At 44.0% G+C, this 22,598-nt stretch overlaps 1 protein-coding gene across 1 annotated transcript in view; it reads right to left on the reverse strand.

The window, feature by feature from the left end:
• Nucleotides 1–8,980: 8,980 nt before the first annotated feature.
• The window catches only part of LOC115365421 (ADAMTS-like 2), a 32,666-nt gene continuing 19,048 nt past the window's right edge, over nucleotides 8,981–22,598 (reverse strand). The window contains exons 11-18 of the mRNA XM_030060424.1: nucleotides 20,965–21,068; nucleotides 19,093–19,219; nucleotides 17,049–17,262; nucleotides 15,356–15,511; nucleotides 14,636–14,806; nucleotides 13,742–13,918; nucleotides 10,826–10,970; nucleotides 8,981–9,108 (exon numbers count right to left, since the gene is read on the reverse strand). Of these exons, the coding sequence (XP_029916284.1) occupies nucleotides 8,981–9,108; nucleotides 10,826–10,970; nucleotides 13,742–13,918; nucleotides 14,636–14,806; nucleotides 15,356–15,511; nucleotides 17,049–17,262; nucleotides 19,093–19,219; nucleotides 20,965–21,068 (1,222 nt within the window). The remainder of the gene's footprint in view (nucleotides 9,109–10,825; nucleotides 10,971–13,741; nucleotides 13,919–14,635; nucleotides 14,807–15,355; nucleotides 15,512–17,048; nucleotides 17,263–19,092; nucleotides 19,220–20,964; nucleotides 21,069–22,598) is intronic.

The following is a 22,598-nucleotide window of genomic DNA, read 5'->3' on the forward strand; positions in this document are numbered from 1 at the left end:
CCGGTGTTGTGATACTCTGGAGGCATGTAGAGATGCCAACAAAAAGCAATATGTATTAGGTAATACAAGTCTAACTTGGATTGACAAATAAGTTGTTTTAAAAATTATGCTTTTAGCTAACGTTGAGGTACTGAGCTCAGACTGAACAGTGCAACAAATGACTGCTGGTGCTCGTCCTGTCCATTTGCTATATTATTCATTTGAGTTAAAATCTGTTACTGGGCAGATCTTACCAACAGTGATAATAGCAGTAGTCCCACCCTCTGGGCCACATTGGACAACATGTTCAGCGTGGACGCTGATCCTGGTGGGCTGTCTGCATGGTCAGCTGTGGCTTCAGCGGTTTCCAGTTTTTGGTGTGTAAATGGCCCTCTACAAGTTTTTGCTGCACCTGAAGCAGGTGTAATATGGTTATCGTACAGTAGGCTGGTTGTGCCATGCTGTATCCAAACCGGCCTGACCAGCAGGCGACAGAACAGAGGGCTATGAGGTCAGGTGATGCACCTTTTAGTGGCCATGATGGAGGTTTACAGTTCTTGTGCAGCATTGGCTATGAGGAGCTGAAAGCATTTGTACAGTTTGGTCGTTTGGGATTCAGCAGAACTGAATCGACATGGTTGATGTCTGTGTGTTTTTGACTGGGAACTGATTATTTTGTCACTTAGGCCTATGTGACTGATTAAATAGCTGCTTAGCAGCTTCCCATTACTGTCTTGTAATTAACACACAAAATTTTACACTAGCTAGTGTATTTTGTAGAAACTAACGTGTAGTGGCTACTAGTCACATGTAGTTGTAAACACTGGATGTTTAGCTAGCTGGCAGTTTATTCAGGTGTGCTGTTGAGGCTGAGACAAGACACTTTACTGTGTCACAGCGAGCTACATTTAGAGACAAATCTACCTTATCACACTATTCACTTTTACCAAGAACATGACTGAACTGACCTACAATACACATTTTTTTCAGTTTTTTTTTTTTTTTTTTTTTTTGTATCTCTTTATTTTTTGGGATATTTTCTATTCCAAATCGGGATCTCCAAGTTCTGATGTAAATGCGCTCCAGGGAAAAGCCTGGCAAAAGGAACCATACGCACAGAAATCTGCTGTTCTTCATTACTTGAAACCAACAAGTCGGCTAGCAGCTAACTCAGCATTCTGCATTCTAGCAGCGTCTAAGGCGGACGCTGCAGCCCTGCCAGCTGTCCTAAAGCAGAAATATATAGTCTCATCATGTTCTGTCATGACACCGTGATGCAGAGGGTTTCTGTTGCCGCCACGCTGCTGTGGCCTCAGAGCAGATCAGCCTTTCCCAAGAACCCGACCTGTTCTTCCAAGGTGAGCGACCGCTCGGCTGAACTCTCCTGACCTGGAGGTCGTTCCTCTCCTGACCTCCAAGCACAACGAACATGAAGCAAGAGAAATGAAGCAGTACATGTTTAGCAGGGCTGTCATTGCATGTGGTTAGCTCCAGGTGGGACAGGTGACCGCCTGTGGCCCGGTGGCTGGCAGGTTGGCCTTCAAGAAGCTTCCCGATGGATCTCTGGACACACAAACTGCAGCACTGAAACGTTGTTCTCTGAGAGTATAAATTATCATCTACATGCTTTTTTCTGTTGTTTGTTCTTCCAATAGTATTAATGTTAGTACAACCAGTAGCGGTGCTGTCAAACCACACATATCGGTGTGGTTGGACTATCAGCGTTTTTGAAGACAACAGGCTGACAAACGTACACATTGAATCAGTGAATCATCATAAAGTTTCCAAAATACACAAAAGTGAAAGGCCAGGCCTGTGAGTTCATACAGTTTAAAGGCAGAATGAGGATTTGCCGTTTGGGTTTGTAAACACAGCGTTCAAAGCCGACCCTCCTCCGTGGCTGAGCTAACAGCTGACAGCAAGTTTTTCTTTCCTAGGACGGTGATGGAATGAACGTTGTCACCATCCTAGGAAAGATTTTGGCCGGCTGGCGTTTGTTTACCTGTCCAACAGAAAACAGGCCAACATCCTCCTCCTCCTCTCCCTCAGCGCTCAGCAGCCGGGGGAAAGCCGACCCCAGATTTACTTTTTTCATGTCTGCACTTTTTGTAGCTTCCTATTGGATGAGGTGCTATTGATCTGGCATGGTGCTGTGCTGTGATTCGCTGGGAGCTACACACCCACTTCCTAAAGGCTGATGCCCCGAGAAGATTCCCGAGCTCAGCACAACAAGAAAACCCAGGCAGAGGGCACACACACACACACACACACACACACACACACTGCTAGTAGCTCACAGTCATAATGGAGAGGATTAGTTTTATAGGAGTCTCTGCATTGCACTCGTTCTGCCTTTAAATCCTATAATTAATCATCAGTACCTTGTGATTAACGCTCTAATATTTGGCCATGTTTCATGCACAGCCGGTTCTCGTTCGGGTCTCCAGGCCGGCGGCAGACCCGGCGGCTGAGCTGCAACATCAGGGCCTCTTTTGCTTTCCCATGAGGACAACAGGCTCGTGGCTGCCGGCCCCTGAAGGCAGCAGCAGCAAAAACACACAGACCTGTGCAGGGGCCTGCATCACGAAGCGAGCTCGGTTTTCCCTGGATCTCTCAGACCTATCCAGACACACTAATCGGGATCATGGTGATCAGGGATAACGGGTATCACGACACTGGTTATCAAGTCGCTCATTCGATCCAGGTTTGCCTCGTTAAGAGCCGTAATGCCGGCCGTTATTTGGTATAAGGGGCGGGTTCCGAGGCAGCAGACCAATTTGCATCAGCGAGCTGTCAATCAGGCCCGTTCTCTCACCCGGGAATAATTTGCCCCCCCGAAATATTTAGAGCTAATTAATTGTGCCATTTTAAATGTCCCTAAAATGTTGTGAAACGCCTCTAAAAATACTTTTAATGATCAAATTTCCTTTAATGATCTCTCACGTGTGTTTTCCTCCTGAAGCTGCTTCACATCAGCATCACAGCCTCTCTCTCAGAGAGTCGGCGGCAAAATCTACACGGCAAAAACGCAAAATCTTACCAAGATTATTTGCCTTATTTCTAGTCAAAATATCTCATTACACTTAAAATAAGACATGACCACCTCAGAAGTAAATTGTTTTTAGACAATTTTCACTCGTTTCAAGTGAAAATTCACTTGAAACGAGTGAAAATTTGCTTGTTTCATTGGCAAAATTTGCCAGCGGAAAAACTGAAAATTCACTTGAAATAAGTGAAAATTAGCTAGAAACAAGAAACCAATGAATGCCAATGAAACAATTAAATTTTCACTTGTTTCAAGCAAATTTTCACTTGAAACAAGAGACAACTGTCTAAAAACAAGTTACTTCTGAGGTGATCATGTCTTATTTTAAGTGTAATGAGATATTTTGACTAGTAATAAGACATTTTTGACTTGAAATAAGACAAATAATCTTGGTAAGATTTTGACTTTTTGCAGTGTAACGGGTTTTATCGGCCCAGGAAAATCCTTTCACGCCGTAATGCTCTCCTCATTTGGACTCATTGTTCATGGGGATCCTCAATGATTGGGCAGGCCCCATTTTGGCAAACAGCTGATTGGCCAGGGGGCGGTGCTTTATGTAGGATTCAATCCTGTACTGAAAGTTAACCTGTCCCGGAGCAGGCTAGCTTTCAAGACAGGTTCAGGACAGGTTTCCTATCCCGATCAGAGGTGAACCAGCTTTGTGATACAGAAAATCCGGAGTGGAGCCTGAAGTGATCTCGCTAAAGCCTGAATCCTGCTTCGTGTTACAGGCCTCAGGTGTGACTGCAGTGGGTCACACCTGAACCAAACACACAACATAATAATAATAAAAAAAACACACTGTAGTGCATAAAACACTCACCTGCTGTATGTAGAGGATTTTTTCGTTTCTTTTTCCCGTGGTGGATGTTCGTGTAGCTCTGTGCCGTGTAGAGCCACTCCCAGATTCACTCTGAGTTCCTGCACCGTGTTCCTGCTTCACTCATATCACCGCACCGCACACCGAATCGTGTTTTCAGAAACGTCCTGACAGCTTGTTTTCTCCCCCGTGTTTTCCCACATGGTGTTGAACTTCACGAGCAAATTAAAAAAATAATGCCAGCCGTTATTTGGAGCCTCCGTTTCACTGCAAAAACGCAAAATCTTTCCAAGATTATTTGTCTTATTTCAAGTCAAAAATGTCTTATTTGTAGTCAAAATATCTCATTACACTTAGAATAAGACATGATCAGCTCAGAAGTAACTTGTTTTTAGACAATTTTCACTTGTTTCAAGTGAAAATTTGCTTGAAACAAGTGAAAGTTTGCTTGTTTCATTGGCAAAATTTGCCAGTGGAAAAAGTGAAAATTCACTTGAAATAAGTGAAAATTAGCTAGAAACAAGAAACAAATTTTGCCAATGAAACAAGCAAATTTTCACTTGTTTCAAGCAAATTTTCACTTGAAACGAGAGACAATTTACTTCTGAGGTGATCATGTCTTATTTTAAGTGTAATGAGATATTTTGACTAGTAATAAGACATTTTTGACTTGAAATAAGACAAATAATCTTGATAAGATTTTGAGTTTTTGCAGTGTTGACCCGGGACGGCTCACCACCGGTGTGTGTTTGTAGACTCTAGGTTTTTATTGAAGTGTACTGTAAATATCCAGGTATAATCCAAATAGTGCGAGCGAGTGTGTGATTTTACCGTGTGAATGTGTGTGTTTGGCGACGTGGTGCAGAAAACAAACTGCAGTTTTAAGGGCTTTTTCGAAGAGCGACGGGTTTTATTCTGGTGACGCCTGAAGAACGGCAGGTGAGGCTTTGGCTGCCAAAACGGCACCAACACACACCAGAGCTTCTGTGTTTTAGATGGATCGAACTGAACTTGAGGTCACTGCAAAAAAAAATCACCATCTTAAATCATTCAGTGTGCCATTCAGTGTTAAAATCTTTATTATTGTCTCCCTGCATCAAGAAAATGACTCTGGAGAAGTGGATTATCTCGTTTCACTGGCAGATTTTCTCCTCGCTGACGTGGAATCTGAGAGGAAATGACGTGTTCACATGGAGATTTTTTTAAATTTGTAGTTTCAGAATCAGCTCATGCACACAGCGTCCTCTAACACTAACACACATCACACAAAAAAAAGAAAGAAAAAAAAGAGAGAAAGAGGAGGTGCAGAGCGACGGCTGCACCTTCAGTTATTGTTTTTCCCCGGAGATGAAGACGAGCAGCGAGGAAGAGGAAGAGGAAGAGGAAGAGGAAGACGTATCATTTGCAGCCTCATGAAACTCAGAACATGAACGATAGAAAACGATAATATTCTCCGCTCTGACTGTGTGTGTGTGTGTGTGTGTGTGTGTGTGTGTGTGAGTGTGTGTGTGTAACTTGTGTTTCTTTGTGTGTGAAAGCTGGAGAGCCTCTGGTTGCAAAATGCCAGGATGATCTGGCACTGACAACAGAGACAGAAAATCTGAAAACCATCACTCTGCTGTCCTTCTCCTTCTCCTCCTTCTCCTTTTTCTCCTCCTCCTCTTCCTCCTCCTCTTCTTCCTCCTCCTTTTTCTCCTCCTCTTCTTCCTCCTCCTTTTTCTCCTCCTCTTCTTCCTCCTCATCTTCCTCTTCCTCCTCCTCTTCTTCCTCCTCCTGCTCCTCCTCCTCTTCCTCCTCCTGCTCTTCCTCCTCCTTCTCCTCTGCTTCCTCCTCTACCTCGTCCTCCTCTTCCTCCTCCTCCTTTTTCTCCTCCTCTTCCTCCTCCTCCTCTTCTTCCTCTACCTCCTCCTCCTCCTTCCCCTCCTCTTCCTCCTCCTTTTCTTCCTCTACCTCCTCCTCTTCCTCCTCCTGCTCCTTCTCTTCCTCCTCCTCTTCTTCCTCTACCTCCTCCTCTTCCTCCTCCTTCTCTTCCCTCTCCTCCTCCTCCTCCTCCTCTTCCTCCTCCTTCTCTTCCCTCTCCTCCTCCTCCTCCTCTTCCTCCTCCTTCTCTTCCCTCTCCTCCTCCTCTTCTTCCTCCTCCTCCCCCTCCCTCTCTTCCTCCTCCTCCTCCCCCTCCTTCTCTTCCTCCTCCTCCTCCTTCCATGTGAAGGTTTTTTCCGGAGCACATTCATAACACAGCGTTCAGCGGTGTGTGTTGACGTGTTTAAATGTTTGTGTTTGTTTATGTTTGTTTTATTAGACAGATTTTTAGCTCAGTTAATAATAATGATAATAATAATAATAATAAAAGGAGCTCTGTGTGGAATCGCGTGGAGGTGAGGACCTTTTAGACTTGAGTCCACATGGTTCTCACCCTCTGCTGTAGGAACGTGAGGCTGTTCTGCTCAGACGCCGACGCACGAAACAACAAAACAACATGAAACAATAACGGCTTTTTAAAGAGTTTCTCAACAGAACAGCGAGATGTTTTTGTTTGTTTGTTTGTTTGTTTTTTAAGTTTGCTGGTTGTTTTCTGCACCACATGTTTCTTTCAAAAGGAGACCAACCTAAAGGCAGAATGAGCCGGGTTTGTTGTTGCGGTTTGTGAACACAACGTTTAAAGAAAGCTCCTCCTCTCCACTCGAGTTTTAGTTTCCTAGGATGGTGACAGAATGATCGGCGTCGCTGTCCTAGGAAAAAAAAAACAAACAAAAAAAAAACACCAGCCCGTCGCTCTTCATCCTCCTCCTCTGCCTCAGAGCTGGAGTGGAGTTCTGTCCGCTCGCCGTTTCTCCTCGTTACATTTCCTTTTTTCCCACTTCCATGATTTTCGTAGCTTCCTATTGGCTGTGGTGCTGTCGATGTGGCAATTCGCTGCCCTGTGATTGGCTGGGGGCGACACACCTGCTGCCCCAAAGGCCGACGCCCAGAAGAGTCCCGAGCTCAGAAAAACAAGAAGATCCAGGCAGAGAGCAGGGGCTCACACACACACACACACACACACACACACACACACACACACACACACACACACACACACTGCTAGTGGCTCACAGTCATGATGGAGAGGATTAGTTTTATTGAAGTCTGTACATTGTTTTTTTTTTTTTTTTTTTAAGGAAACTCCCGCTCATTCTGCCTCCTCCATCGATCCAAGCCTCTGCTCTCGTCGCTGCTCTCTCCTGAGCTGGTCTTTGCTCGTTGGTCTGTTAAAATCTCATATGTGCGTCACTTTGGATGAAAGCCTCTGCCACATGTCAGCTGTATTTGTAGCTGTGATTGTGACTGAGGACCCGTGCAGCGCTCCTACACCCCCTCCACCCTTTTTAATTCCCTGCTTATTTCACGTTTTTCCTTGCTTGAATCTTCCCGAAATTTTGCGTAGTGCACCTTTAAAGAACACTGGTAAAGCTTTGTTTTCCTACTGATTTATTGTTTATATGTTTGTTAAAAAACAGAACTTGAATTGTGAGTTTCATTTTGTCCAAAGCAAACTGTGATACAAACTGAAGCCGAGCTACAGACGAATCACGGAGAAGGTTGAAAAGGTTGGAAAGGTTGAAAAAGCTTCTCGCTCCTCACGGATGAAACAGAGGAGAAGCTGCCAGGAGAAAACGGAGACACCGTGGCTCAATAAAGTTTCACAAAAATATAACTTCATTTCATGCAGGCTCTGTGTTTTTTATTTTATTTAATTTTATTTTATTTTCATGACGTCCCTCAGCAGAGCACCTGAGGCCGGACGGCGGAGTGAACCCGTCTCCTCCGTGTCTCCTCCTCGTCTCCTCCTCGTCTCCTCCATGCTCATGTTGTCCTGCAGCCCGGGGTGTGAGGCGGCCGGCCAGCAGGGGGCGCCGGCTCCTGCTTCATGTGTCAGACTGTGGCTGCCCCTCCTGTGTGACCGTGACTTTACATAGTTCCTTTACAGTGTCAATAAAATGTAATAAAATGGTGCAAAACACGTTGGAGTTTGTGTGAATCACCTCTGGGGGGAAAAACTGATCATATAAAAGCAAAAGTGACGTCAGGAGAGCAGAGATTCAGATGCATTTTCTGTAAATATCTATTTTATTATTTTATTTTAGTTTAGTTTATTCTTTTAAGCACACAATATAGTTTCAGGTTCTTTCCCTCCTGGTTTTAGTTTGTGTCGGTGACCTGCAGTGACCTTGATGCCTCAGTGTCAGAATGAGAGGCTGAAACACTCAGGACAAAAAACACGACTTTTTTATTATTATTGAATTGTTTTTATTGAAATACAAGTCAGTACATTGAGGATTTCAGTTTATTATCAACAGTACAAAATCTCCATACTTACTTTTTGTACAAAGAGGTATCAGTTATATAAAACACAGTACACAATAGTTATATTGTCAAAAATGAGACATACACTTCTGAATACATTTCAACCATACTTCAAGTGTCAGGAGTCTTTGTGTCTGTGAGTGGATTTAACTTCAGCCTCCCGTCCCGTCACACACAGACCAAAACTGGCAGTAAGTAACATGATTAATACACATCGATTGGCATCAGGAGCGTCACGATTAATGAAAATGTGCTATGACTAATAAATATACTTTCATATCCCGCGAGCACGCCCAACGTTACGGAGCCAAGTGGCGGGGGTGGAACGGCAAAATAAACTTTTCACTTCCTGTTGGGCCGCGCCAGACACCAATTTGAGACAGAATTAAATAATATCCATAAACAATATCTATATTAAATATTCTAGACATGCAGTATAGTCAGCTGGGAAATAATTTAATGGATCTTTTCACGGCAGCGGCGGACGCTGCGAGAGCGAGCGAGGTCTCAGGGACTGCGTGGAGCCTTCGCCTGCTTGACGGCGGCTTCTCTCCGAGCTCGCGTCTTCTCCAGGCCGTTTCCATTTCACCGCTGAAAAGCTCAACTGATAAATATTGTTTCAAAAAAAAAAAAAAAAAAACACACAGCTGAGACAGGATAATGTGAGTTGGGCTCTCCGGGCAGATGATGAGGAAAAGAAACTTTCTCTTCTTTAACACTGAGGTCAAAGATGCTGGTGGCTGTGTGTGTGTGTGTGTGTGTGTGTGTGTGTGTGTGTGTGTGTGTGTGGACTAGGAGCTGGAGGGTCGCACCACGCGGCAGGAGTGGCAGCAGGCCTTGCTGTAGTACCAGTGGCTGCACAGGTTGACCTTGAGAGCCAGAGAGCAGTTGGTGGTGGGCCGGTCCTGGCAGCTCTCATCTGGAAGCAGACGGGACGGGTCGAGTCACGGCGGATTATACAACACAAAAGAGAGACTGGCTCTGAAGACTATTAACCCTTTATAGGGCAAGTGACTATTTTTTGTAATTTCAGAAATTTTACATATCAGGCCCATCCCCTGTCTCAGTTAGTTCAATAATCATTTGGTCTTCACCCAGCCAATCAGCAAAGATCGCTCTACATCCCAGGTCACATGATGGTGGCATTTGACCAATCTCAATGGCTTTGATTGAAAATGAAAATTTTAGAAAAAATTTATAGAAGTAATAAAGTCCTGTCATGTTCTCTAATAACAGTCTAGGGTTGTTTTTTCAATGAGTGCCCTATAAAGGGTTAAAGTGACACGAGACGAGCTGGGCTGCAGAGCGAGAGGTTCCACAGCACAGGATTATTGTGGTAACATTACCAAACTCTAATCCAGTCAGGTTAACCAGATTACAGAAGCTCATTACAGACACAGATTATTAATTAATTTATTCATCCGCCCCAGAAAAACAGCTCATTCCCAGACAAACATGATTTTAGCATGAAAAACAAGCTCTAGGGGATGGCAGCTGTCTGGACGGGGGAGCAGGTAGTCGTGTGTGTTTCACTCAAAAATAACATAAAAAAATGTATCTGCTGTTAAAGTGTGGAATGAAAAAAAAAGAAAATGGAATTAGGATTGAAAAAAAAAACAGAACAAAAGGAGTGTGCTGCTCTTTTCCCTTTTGCTGTGACTTGATAAAAAAGACAACAGCAGTGCAGCGTGCAGGTTTCTCTCGTGAGAGTTAAAGGCATTATTAGCTGCTACTGAAGTTATGATGAGTAATTTGACTCCAGTGGATCTGCAGGAGGCTGCTGATCAGCTCCAGTGACTCAGATCACTGGACCAGTTTCAAAGCTGCAGATTTCTGGTTTTCAAAGCTGAAAAAAACTTGTTTTAAAAGTTGTTTTCTGGCTGTTTTTCGACTAAAAACAGGCGAGCGAGCCTGAGTCAACATGTTTCAGCTCCAAAGGCTGATAAGTCTCATTCTCAAGCCAAAAAAAAAGCAAATCACAATGCAGTTTTATTTTGGCGAGTCACTGAGTGTTTCTGCTGAGTTTAGCTACTGAACTGCTCCATGTGGAGAAACTGGTGCTCCACTGTTTGTGTCAGCTCAGGGCCACCGTACTTCAAGGGGACAGAAAGGTCATGTTAGGCTGTAAATGACTTAAAGCTCCATAAATAAATAGTTGAGTTTTAATGGATTGGCATTTTTGGAATACTTTTGAAAAGAAAAAAAAGAAAAAAGAAAAAAAAAAATATATATATACATATTTATATATCCATTTAACAGTTGGTGACTTATTGTATATTGGCTCCCTGGCAACATTATCAATCAATCAAATTTTATTTATATAAATGGACTGCATTTCTATAGCAGTCCATTTCATGAAAAACAAAAAATATAGCATGTTTTGTACATGTAAATGCAGTGTACTGCACACTTTACAAGAGGGGACAAGAAAAACACCAAGCAACAGAACAGCAGAGACAGAAGAGCAACATGAGACAGTTAAAGAGAGAGAGACAAAATAATCACAGAATGAACTGATCAAAGTGATGAGCAGCAGCAGCATGTGTGTGTGTGTGTGTGTGTGTGTGAGTGTGTGTGTGTGTGCATACACGTGTGTGTGTGTGTGTGTGTGTGTGTGTGTGTGTGTGTGGGCTCACCTGGTGGCTCGGTGGGGCACGGCTGCAGTGCACACGTCTGCTTGGCCACGGGCTTGGTGAGCGGGTCGCAGCCTCGGACCAGCTCTCTGCCCTGGTAACACTTCACGTCCCGCATCCGGACGCCCACACCGCACGTCTTGGTGCACTGAGGAGGCACACACACACACACACACACACACACACACACACACACACACACTCTGTTCACTGAGCTCAGTTTGTGTCTGCGTTCAGACTAACAAGACAACAGACTCAAGAAACATTTTCATCAACTGAAATAAGAAAAAGAACGAAGCTTTATAAAAAAAAACAATGATAAAAACAATATTTTCTGAGTTTTTCCTTTCATAAATTTTCGACTTTTTTTCTCAGAATATGACCCCGCTCTCCCGGCTCCTCCCCCGACCCCAACACGCCGTCACAGCATTGTGAATTTACAAAACTAACTGAGATGAAATAGAAATCGTCTTTGGTTTTCATCTGTGTCAGTTTATTTCAGACATAAGCTGAGTATTTTGAGTGGACATGAAATTTATGTTCCAATTTTTAAGCTGTGCCAGCTTTACGCCAGCAGATGGATCATATTCTGTCGCACAAGCAAGACTTTTTTGAATCTCACCCCCCATATTACCAAAGACTAAAACTAACACCGAAGCTAATAAAAAAATAAACTAAACTAGACTTTGAAGTAAATTTTAAAAACTAGACTAAACAAATTAAAACTAAATTGAAACTGAAAACAAAAAGTGAAGTGAGATAAAATGCAGCAGTGTCGTGACCGCGGTTCAGACTGAATGGCAGAGTGAACGCATGTCAGGTCAGGGGACGAGGAAATGGAGCAGGACGGTCATCGACCACCAGCAGGCGCTCTAAAACAAACGTGAAGATCCTGCTCAAGTTTTCATTTCTTATGAAACGGGGCGGAGAAAACAAAAAGGTGACAAATTGAAACCAGAATTGAGCCTGAGGCCTCTGACCTCCTGAACACACCGCACAGGGCGGAGCAGGACGACCCGCTGGACAAAGCCGGGCCGCTCCTCTCCTCCGTCCAGGCGGCTCGGCACCGTGGGATCCGGCCCGGTTTGGCTCGGCTCGGCTCGGAGCGGTCCGCCTCAGCAGCACCGAACGCTGCAGCGTGCTCGTTTTACGATTCTCACTTTATGAGCGGTGTCACTTTGATATAACTGCGTCTGCCGCCGCCGGGACAGTCAGCCATTAAAACAGAAAGCTGCTCACATTCTCAGCATTCCTGCCATAGGAAAGGCGAAACGGCCTTGGAGACATTGAGACGGATAATTTGGGGACAACAAGTGGCCCCCAACTTTAACCTTGTGTTACAGCAGCCAGAGAGTGTGCTCGTTTTCATGCCAACCAAACTCGACTGCCTGGCAAACCTTCAGCCACAGAGAAGGAACTCATTTTCACCTTCATACGCTTCATTCTTATGGTTTTCCCATGTGACATTTTGTACTGGACATAAACTCTTAATGGGACTCAATAGCTGTGGCAGGATGACCTTGTGGTTAAAGAGACGGTCCTCTTACCCAGTGGCTCGCAAACCTTTTTCAATAATGTTCCCCTTTGAAATATTTTTCAGCCAAGTTCTCCCTGACCAGTAAAAAAAAATAAAACCTGGCAGAAAAAAAGTCCTATATGCAGAGGATCAGTCCAGCTCCATCAGAGTGAACCAACAAGCTGATGCTGAGCAGATTCTCTTGTTTGTGTTTCTGCTTCTTCTTCTCTTCTTCCTCCTTGTTTCCAGCTTCAACCACTGATCCACTTTTAGTCCAGTCATTTTATGAAAAAAACCTAGGACAAATTGCAAGAGAAGCAAACTCAACTGATTTTGTATCCTCAGTTTGTCCTGAGTGAGGGGAAAAAAAGTCCCAAGAAATCCCATTGGTGGAAAGTTTTGAAAATCACCTATTTATGACCACAAATTACCAAAAAACATTGTTTTTAACACACAGGGGAAAGGAGTTCAAAATTTTACTTTCAGATATCACTATAAAAATTCACAAGATGATTACACACACAAAGACAAGAAAAAAAGTCAATTACAAGTTCTTTGAATTATTCTGTTTACACATGCATATCACACATTATCTGATTTGATATGTGCTAATAAGGAATATGACCTTGAATTAAAAGGTTACTATGTAACAGTGAATTAAAAGGTTACTATATATATAGTAACCTTTTAATTCACTGTTTAAATATCTGTTCTGGCATTTATTCCTTATATTCCTTATTAGCGCATATCAAATCAGATAATGTGTGATATGCATGTGTAAACAGAATAATTCAAAGAACTTGTCATTGACTTTTTTTCTTGTCTTTGTGTGTGTAATCAACTTGTGAATTTTTATAGTGATATCTGAAAGTAAAATTTTGAACTCCTTTCACCTGTGTGTTAAAAACAGTGTTTTCTGGTGATATATGGTCATAAATAGGTGATTTTCAAAACTTTCCACGAATGGGATTTCTTGGGACTTTTTCCCCTCACTCAGGACAAACTGAGGATACAAAACCAGTCGAGTTTGCTTCTCTTGCAATTTGTCCTAGGTTGACCCCAATTTTGGCCTAAAATTACTGGACTATTTCTGGATTTGTTTGGTCTCGTCTTCCCGCTCAGAGCGAACAAACGTCCTCGCTCCACGACCACGGCGGCAGATTCAAACCACAAACACACATCTGACACCTTCAGGAACCCAGAGGGAGAACTGAAGAGAACGTGGTTTGAAATGTACTTAACATTTTTTTTAAAATCTCACGTACCCCCTGCAGCAGTCCAGCGTATCCCCGGGAGGACGCACACCGCCATCTGAGAACCACTGAACTAACCAGAACATGACGTCACCAATTCCATCCCTGCAAATCTTTAAACTAATTCATTGTGAGTGTCGGTGAACTGACCTCAGACCAGGGTGTGGTGTACCATTTGAAGCAGGGTCTCTCAAAGCAGGTGTTCTCGTCCTCGGGCCTCTCCGTGCCGCCGCATGCCTCGTCGTCGAAGATCTGGAACTTTCCGCTGGCGATGCCGGCGCAGTGGATGATCCTCCGCTTGACGCCGCGGCCGCACGTCGTGTTGCACTGCAGACAGACACAGACAGAACACATCAGCATTTCTGACTGTTTACTTGACCTCTGAATTATATGCATATTTTTGTCATACTGTTTTCTTCAATAAGGACTTATCACCAGGGTTTCTGCAGATTTTTTTTTTTTTTTTTTTTGGTGGCCACTGTAATAGCATTCAGGTGATATGAACTTCATACTTTGAACTTCATGCTTATGTGAAGTTGAAACTACTAAGTTGAGAAGCAGAATCAGAGCCTCTAAAGTTCATGTTCATGCCAAATCAGCCCTGGTGTGAAATGCAGCGTAGAGTCACACTCTTCTCACTGATGGTCTTGTTTGTTTATGGTAAATATATTAATGCATTAAAAAATGAGGCACTTGTTTGCTGGTATTATAATGCTACATGTAGGAGGTTTTTGGCAGGCATGTGATCATGAATATGTCAAGGTTTTGAAGGTTTTTAGTCATCCAGGCCACCATACATCTAAAAATCAAATGAAAATGGACTTTCTGAGCTCCTCAGTCATGAAGCTTCTCTGATGAGCAGAAAAACGTCTTCAAGACACACAAAGTCCAGTTGCCTTTGAGCTAGAAATGTGATAAGGGAGGACTGGAAAAGGCTGGGATAGGATCTTCCATTATAAATGTGTGGGAGTTGAGTGTCCATCCTAAAACACTTGGCAGCCTGTGATGTCCCAGGCTGAGGCGGGACGGGGCAGCGGGCCTCACCTTCTCCCAGTCCTGAGCGAGCCAGTGTGGAGCGCAGTCTCTCTCCCCACACGGGTGGATGGCCAGTGGCTTGTTCTCCAGAGAGCACTGGCTCTCAGGAACCACGCGGCCCTCCGGAGTCTTGCAGTAAACGTGACGCACCATCTTCCCGTAGCCGCATGAGCCCGAGCACTGGAAACCAGAACGCCACGAAAAGGGTCAAAGGTCAAATGATGAGCAACAGTCTCACCCCGCCTTGTTTAGTCACGGAGCTCAGAGTCAAATTCAAATGTTAAACCACATCAGGATAGGCCAGGTCACTTCACATGGAATAAAATGTCATGAAATCATATTACATCTGAATAGTGAAATTACCTCAATACAACGACATATTAGGGTGGCAGAAAAAAATGAATTTCCATGATTAAAGTTGTAAATTTAGAAAAAAAAAAAGAGAAAAAACTCAAAAATTCTTCTTATTATAAAGATTATAAAGAAACAAATTTCTAAGAAAAAAAATTAAAATTTGCACTTTTTTTTCTCATAAATTAATGACTTTAATCTCAGAACTTCTGAGTTTTTTCGTGTAAATTTACCACTTTAATTTCAGAGAATAGCCAACTTATTTTCTCTGAATATCATAAAATTCACTTGAAAACAGACAGCGCACATGTATTAATAATCATGACACAGTTTATGCAATAATTGGGTATGAAGTCAAAGCAGACACTAAACACTCACGGGTCCCCACTCCGACACCGTCCAGTGGCGCTCGCAGGGCGGGCCGGTGCAGTTTTTGATGTTAGGCGGTTTGGTCATGGGGTCACACGCTCTGGTCTCGTCCGAGCAGCGGACCTCGCGGGTCACCTGAGCCCTGCGGCCGCATTTAGCTGGACACTGGACAGACACACACACGTTCACCAGGATCAGCAGCACTATCACTTCCTGTGACCTGCGAGACTGCTGCGTTACTGCAACAGAGGCTGCCACACAGTATAATACAGTTTTACAGAATAATATTGCAATACTGCCTGTAAAACTGCTGTAAAGGTGCTTTTGAGCAAGGCGCATAAAGGAATACTCCAACATTTGGAAAAAATCCCCTTTTCCCGACATACCCAGCTCTGAAGCTGTGCACGTTTATACCTGTAGACAAATCCAAATGACACACTGAGTAAATAAGACAGATTCAGAGCTGCTGTAAGGTTTACTTTTTCACTTTGACCGAGCTAGGCTAACAACTCCCTTAGACTTCAAGTCTTTATGCTAAGCTAACAGGAAATGCTACCTATAGGAACTGAACCACTGGACGTACAGAGGAGAAAATGGTATCTAACATCTGGTCTCAGTCTGCGGAAGTCAGAAAAAGAGCATTTTGGTGGATTTGGTGAAACTCCAGTGGAGCTGCAAAACATTGTTTGTTGTAGATGACATCAGAAAATAGTGCCCACAACTCACAAAGGTCCACATGTTAAAAAGCATTTATTTTAGAATGGATTCTAAGTCCAGTGGAGTCTGAAGTCCAGGTGCGTCTTCATTTAGTCTTTAGCCATCATCAGTTTCTATCTTTTTATTTATACTTGTTACTTCCATCTGAATGAAATACGGTTCACAACATGTTCCACACTGCTCAGAAGGCAAGCAGTGATCTGTAGATGAAATATTTCAGAGTCTTTTTTTCCCTCCCGGATGATTGGTGCGCGTCACATCAATCAAAATGTTTTGGTGTCTGGTGAGTCTCTCTGGAGAATCCATCAGCGACCACAATCAGACCACAGGACTGCAGCGGACAGCTGCTAAACCTGAGCAAGACACGCACGTCTGCACTCCCAAATGAAGTCTGAAGTTTGTCTCAGACGGCCGGGTTCAAAAATCACAGACGTAATGAATCTAACAAGAACTCAAACACAGATTAAAAAGACAAAGAAAAAATAGATGAAATCCACAAGATGCCAGATGGTGTGAATGACTGGCAGGACTACAACTGATTATTTTCCTAGATGACTGGCCAATTGATTGTTTTTTTTTTTTTTTTTTCAATTAATCAATTTCCCATGTAATCTGTCAAAAATAATGTGATGGAAGTGATCAGAGTCCAAAGTGATGTATTAGCATCTAAGTGAAGCTGGAAAGAGACAATGTTTGGTATTTTTCTTTGTAAATGACTAAAAAGTTGAGTGGACTATCAAATATACGACTCACAGATTCTCTGTTGATTAACAAATCTATTAAGTGACCAGTGTGCTTGAAGATGGCCACTCTCCCGTGTTATTTTCACAAAAGTCTGGGTCTAAAGTGCTGTAGTGTCGTTGTTTTTCCTTTTCTCAAATTCAAATTGTTCCTCTCCTTTCACCTTAGGTGCATCAGATTCTAACTGGCTAAACTCGCTCCCTTCAGTGTCGCTCCAGTTCACGTTTCTGGCAAAGCCTCGTACCTCGGCCCACTCGGCCACCTCCCACTGGGGGCCGCAGGCGGGGCTCTTGCAGGCCCGTCTCTCCGGCGGTCTCTCCAGCTCGGCCAGCGTGCACAGGTCGCTGTACACCGAGCTGTCCAGGCCGGGGGAAAGCATCTTCCAGCAGCGCACCAGACGAAACTGGAAACCCTCTCCGCAGGTCCTGGAGCATTCACTCCAGCTGCTCGCCTCCCACCTGCAGGGTCCGAGAAGACGAGACTTCACTGCAGCCCAGTGAGACGACGGCATCAACAGGAATACAGCAAACAGAGACTCGCACTGCTGAAACTGTTCACCTTAGTAAATATAATGTAGTACTGTAGAAGTTTCAGATGGATATGGAAGGTGCAGATTTCCCACTGCGTGACTTGTTCATGCTGCACGGGACTGACTGAGTGCTACTGGTGTTTGCTGCCTGCTGGCATCCCACCAGGCTGAAAACACCAAACCTCCACTCACCGCAACCACATGATCATTAAAGTTAAATACATTTCATCTCAGCCAATCTGCCACTTGAAAAAGATCCAGCTCAAGTGAAACAGCAGCCAGTTGTTTCAATAAAGCAAATACAGCAAAGACGAGTCGCTCCGGCCTCAGAAACCCGGCCGTCTTGTCTCAATTTCAGCAGCATTTTGCAGTTTAACCCCGCCCCCAAATGAGGCTGTAGGTGGAAAACTGGCTCAGCGCTTCCTTTATACTTGAAACCCCAAATGCTGAAATGAATAAAGCTGTAAATGAGCTGCTGTTTGGCGACATGGTTTGCAGAGGTGGAAGTAACTAAATACACTTAGTCACGTCACTGTAACTGAGTCACTTTTTTAGGATTTTTTAAAGTCAGTAATTTTACTTTTACCTAAATCATTTTTTTTGTTTCATCCTTCGTCCTTTAGTTTCGTCCTGCACTACATTTTAAATCAGATCCATTACAGTTACAGATTGTGGAACCTGTCACAATAAAAGCTCAGTCATCAAAGATGAGAAAGCAGATGTAGACAAAGTAGATGCTTCTACTTTGTTAGTTCTACTTTTTGTCATTTCCAAATTTCACAATAAAAGCTTCACCATGAAAAACTGCAGCAAGGACCACGTAGACTCAACTATCATAATTTGTTAGCTGATTCTACAGGGTCCTCACTTCAGTTTGAGCGTAATGCCCCTTTAAAAGCATGTAGTGTGCAGCGTGTTCTCTCCTCCTTTTCTAACTGCATGGAAAAGATCCCAGCTAACACAGTTACTGTTTGGAAAAAGGAGCTCAGTCACTTTTACTGCCAGGACATTTGACATGAGACACTTTGGACTTTTACTGCAGGACATTTTTACTGCACTACTTCTACTTCTACTGCAGTCACATACCAGCAGAGGAACAGTACTTCAACTTCTACTGCAGTCACATACCAGCAGAGGAACAGTACTTCAACTTCTACTGCAGTCAGATACCAGCAGAGGAGCAGTACTTCTACTTCTACTGCAGTCAAATACCAGCAGAGGAACAGTACTTCTACTTCTACTGCAGTCACATACCAGCAGAGGAACAGTACTTCTACTTCTACTGCAGTCACATACCAGCAGAGGAACAGTACTTCTACTTCTACTGCAGTCAGAGACCAGCAGAGGAACAGTACTTCTACTTCTACTGCAGTCAGATACCAGCAGAGGAACAGTACTTCTACTTCTACTAGCAGATTAACTTCTACTTGTGTAGCAGTCTGCAGCTACTCTTTCCACCACTGATGGTTTGTCGTATAACTTGGATGGAGACATTGGCCGCCAAAAACTTTCTTCTGTAAATTAAGTCTAAATGTGCACAGCATAAAATTGCATTTCATGGTGTCACAATCAGAAGCTTCTTCAGTTATGTTTTAGAAGTTCACTCATGTTCCTAAAAAAATCAGAGAAAGAAATTGGAAAAGAACTCAAAATAAAGTAGTGCTGAAACAATATCTGCAGACACATCAGGAGGAAACATCCAAGGAGAATCGAACACGTCCAGGTATTCGACGCTTCGCTGTTTCAGGGCAGATCTTACCTCGGCTGGCACTCCCTGCCGATGCAGAAGTCGTGCACAGGCTCCGGTCTGGTCAGAGCGTCACAGTACATGTCGTCCACCTCCACGCCGTCATAACGAACACACATGGCGAAGGACTTGGACACTCCTGAGCCCCGGAGGAGGAAAGAGTAAAGCAAAACATCTGGATCTCTGCCTTTATCCTAGAAAACCTGCAACACCTTCCAACATATTTATGTATTCACACATCAGAGTATATCCTGCTTTGGAGGAATCAAGGAAAAGAAAGGAAAGGTCATTCTGATGGATCTGGTGGCCGGTCACAAATCTGATCATAAATCACTGGAGATGCTTTTGAGATGCGTGATGTCATGTCTGAACAGAGATATGTCTCCCCTGGGCCGTTGTGATGGGATCAGCTGAAATGCATGTTAAAACACAATCAGCAAGTCATCAGAGGTGCATTCATTTCCTATAGACCTGAAGAAGCAGGGGAAAGTGGCTGATGTGTCAATGCCAACAAGATTTTCAGCTGAGAAACGTCAGTCAGCTGAATCCGAGTTCCCCCCTCAGTGGGATTTAGTTCCATGTCCAAAACAGGGAAGTTGATTCCAGCCATTCAAAACTTCCAGGTTCTCTCCAATGAAGTTGTAATGAAGAACTCAAACATCGATGCTTGGTGAATGGCAGCATCAAATTTGGAGTTGATGGTAAGTTTGAAAGTAATTTTATTGAGTAATACTCAGGGACTAGAGCTTGCCAACTAGCTGTGTTAGCTCATTAGTAAATCAGGGGTGTGAAAAAAAATCGATTCACTCATGGATCTACACTACTCACAAAAAGTTAGGGATATTTGGCTTTTGGGTGAAATTTATGGAAAATATAAAATGTTCACGCTACAGTGATATTATATCATGAAAGTAGGGCATTTAAGTAGAAGCATGCACTGGTGATTTCCTCATCTCAAACAATTTCTTGAAACAAAAGCCAACAACAGTGGTGGATATACCACAACAAAAAATGTCAGAGTCAATAACTTGTCCTGTGCCCTTGAGCATCAATTACAGCCTGACAACGACGCCTCATGCTGTTCACAAGTCGACTTATTGTCTGCTGAGGCATGGCATCCCACTCTTCTTGAAGGGCGGCCCTCAGGTCATTGAGGTTCTGGGGTACAGAGCTCCGAGCCTCTACACGGCGACTCAGCTGATCCCATAGGTTTTCTATGGGATTCAGGTCTGAGAAAGTGCAGGCCACTCCATCTGAGGTACCCCAGTCTCCAGCAGCCGTTCCCTAATGATACGACCTCGATGAGCTGGAGCATCAAACACCTGATGTGAATTTTGCCGTTAAGCTCCTTGTTAGAGAACAGCAACTTGTGCAAAAAGTACTGAAACACTGAACAGTTGGACATGTGCATTCAAAAGTTTACAGAAGGTCACATTAAGTTCACCTGTAAAGGTTATAACGCATTTTAGGTTCATCCTGAAATTTCACCCGAAAGCTGAATATCCCTAACTTTTTGTGAGTAGTGTATCTATCTATCTATATATATATATATATATACAATATAATATATATTATTCCTTAATCATTATAGGTTATCAGCAAGTGGGCTAAATATCGCTCTAAAGTTCGGTTAAATTTTGGCGAGGGAAAAACTAGCATGTCTGTTTCCAGTGGGGTCCCTTGACCTCTGACCTCCAGCTGTCTGAATGAAAATGGGTTCTCTGGGCAGCCACGGCTCTCCCCTTCACAGACACGCCCACCTTATGGATATAGTTTATGTGTAAAGTTAAGACTGGAAATATCATATGCATACATATACTGTATGTGCTCATGGTCACAAGTGTGTGTGTGTGTGTGTGTGTGTGTGTGTGTGCGTGTGTGTACCTATAGAGCATGTCATGCTGCAGGGCTCCTGGGAGGAGAGTTTCCAGCGGTACATGTCAGCAGCACTCAGCTTCAAGTTCTTCTGGTTGAGCCTCTGATTCCCCCTGTCTCACACACACACACACACACACACACACACACACACACACACACACGTGCAGTTTCGTTTAATTTTGTGCTGCCAGTCATTTTATAAAAGTAGGTTTCAAACAGTGGAGATCTCATTTTGGAGTGAATCAAATTCAGTGGCTCAACGTGGTTTCAGGACATTTAAGGAGACATTTCTGCCACACATGGCTACTCATACTGCAGAGACTAAAACACACACACACGCACACACACACACACACACACACACACACTGGGACTGACCCCCAGGCCTCGGTGTCACTGCCTGATTCAGAGGCTGCAGCTGAACAGACGCAGTTTGTTTTTGTCCTCACATCACATAAAAGTCGTGCAGGCATTCCTGTCATAACGCCGCTCACTCGCTCACTCGCTCGCTCGCTCGCTTGCTTCCCTCGCCAGCCGCCGCCAGACGTTTATTTGAAAATCACAGCCTCTTTGAGTTATACCTTTCTCAGTGTAGCCGTAGCTAATTCCCGCACATTTCTCCCCAGAGGTGACTGCCGTCTGACAGGTGTGTTTCCCCCTCCGCGTCATATTTTTTCACTTTTCTTGCAAATACTTTGAATTATTTGTTCCTGACTATGGCTGCCCCCCCCCCCACCCCCGTCTTTCTCTCAGTCTTTCTCTCTCTCTCTCTCTCTCTCTCTCTGAGGAAAGGGCGTGTCATGTGATGTGTTTTATAGTTGCTGGCAGCAGAACTGGCGAAGCCGTGTTTGGACACAGTGCAGGGAAGCCAACATGAATTATAAATATGATGGAATACAATCCCTGCCAGGTCGACCTGTCTTACTGCCTGGTTTTCTGTCTGCCTTGCTGCCGGTCTACCTGCTTTTCTGTCTGTCTACCTGTCTGTCTGCCCGATTTTCAGTCTGGCTTACCGACAGTCTGGCCATCTGTCTTGCTACCTGGTTTTCTGTCTGCTATACTGTCTGTTTACATGTTTTCTGTTTGCTTTGCTGCCTGGCTGGCTGGCTGGCTGTCTGTCTGCCTGCCTGTCTTGCAGCTTTGCTTCCAACGTCTTTCTTTTTTTCTGCTTTGTGGTCTGCCGGGTGAGATGCTTCTTGCTTTGCCGTCTTCCTGCTTTTATGTCAGATTTGCTTGCTGTCTGTCTGTCTTCCAGCCAGTCATGCTGTCTAACACTGTAACTGCATTGCCGCCTGTTTGTTTGGCTGGTTGTTTTGTGTTCTGCTTGATTTACCGCCTGTCTTTCTACCCGCTTTCCCATTTTCCTTGTCTCTCTTGCTGCCCATCTTGCTGCCTGCTCACCTCATTTATTTTTCCTTTCTTTCTTTCCTTCTTTTGTTCTGCTCAGTTCCTTGCCTCTCGAGTTGCCATCTTCTTGCTTTTCCACCTGCCTCGCCCCATTCTCATCACTTTACCGCCTGTCTTGCTGCCTGCTCTCCTCTGTCTTCCTCCGCTCTAAGTGCTCAGGAGAAAGCGAGTGTGCCGTTCGCCCCTTCCTGCTTCATGTGCGGCCTGCAGCTCCTTCCCTCCAGCCAGCGGCG

Source organism: Myripristis murdjan, chromosome 9, assembly GCF_902150065.1.
Source record: "Myripristis murdjan chromosome 9, fMyrMur1.1, whole genome shotgun sequence".
NCBI lineage: Eukaryota > Metazoa > Chordata > Actinopteri > Holocentriformes > Holocentridae > Myripristis > Myripristis murdjan.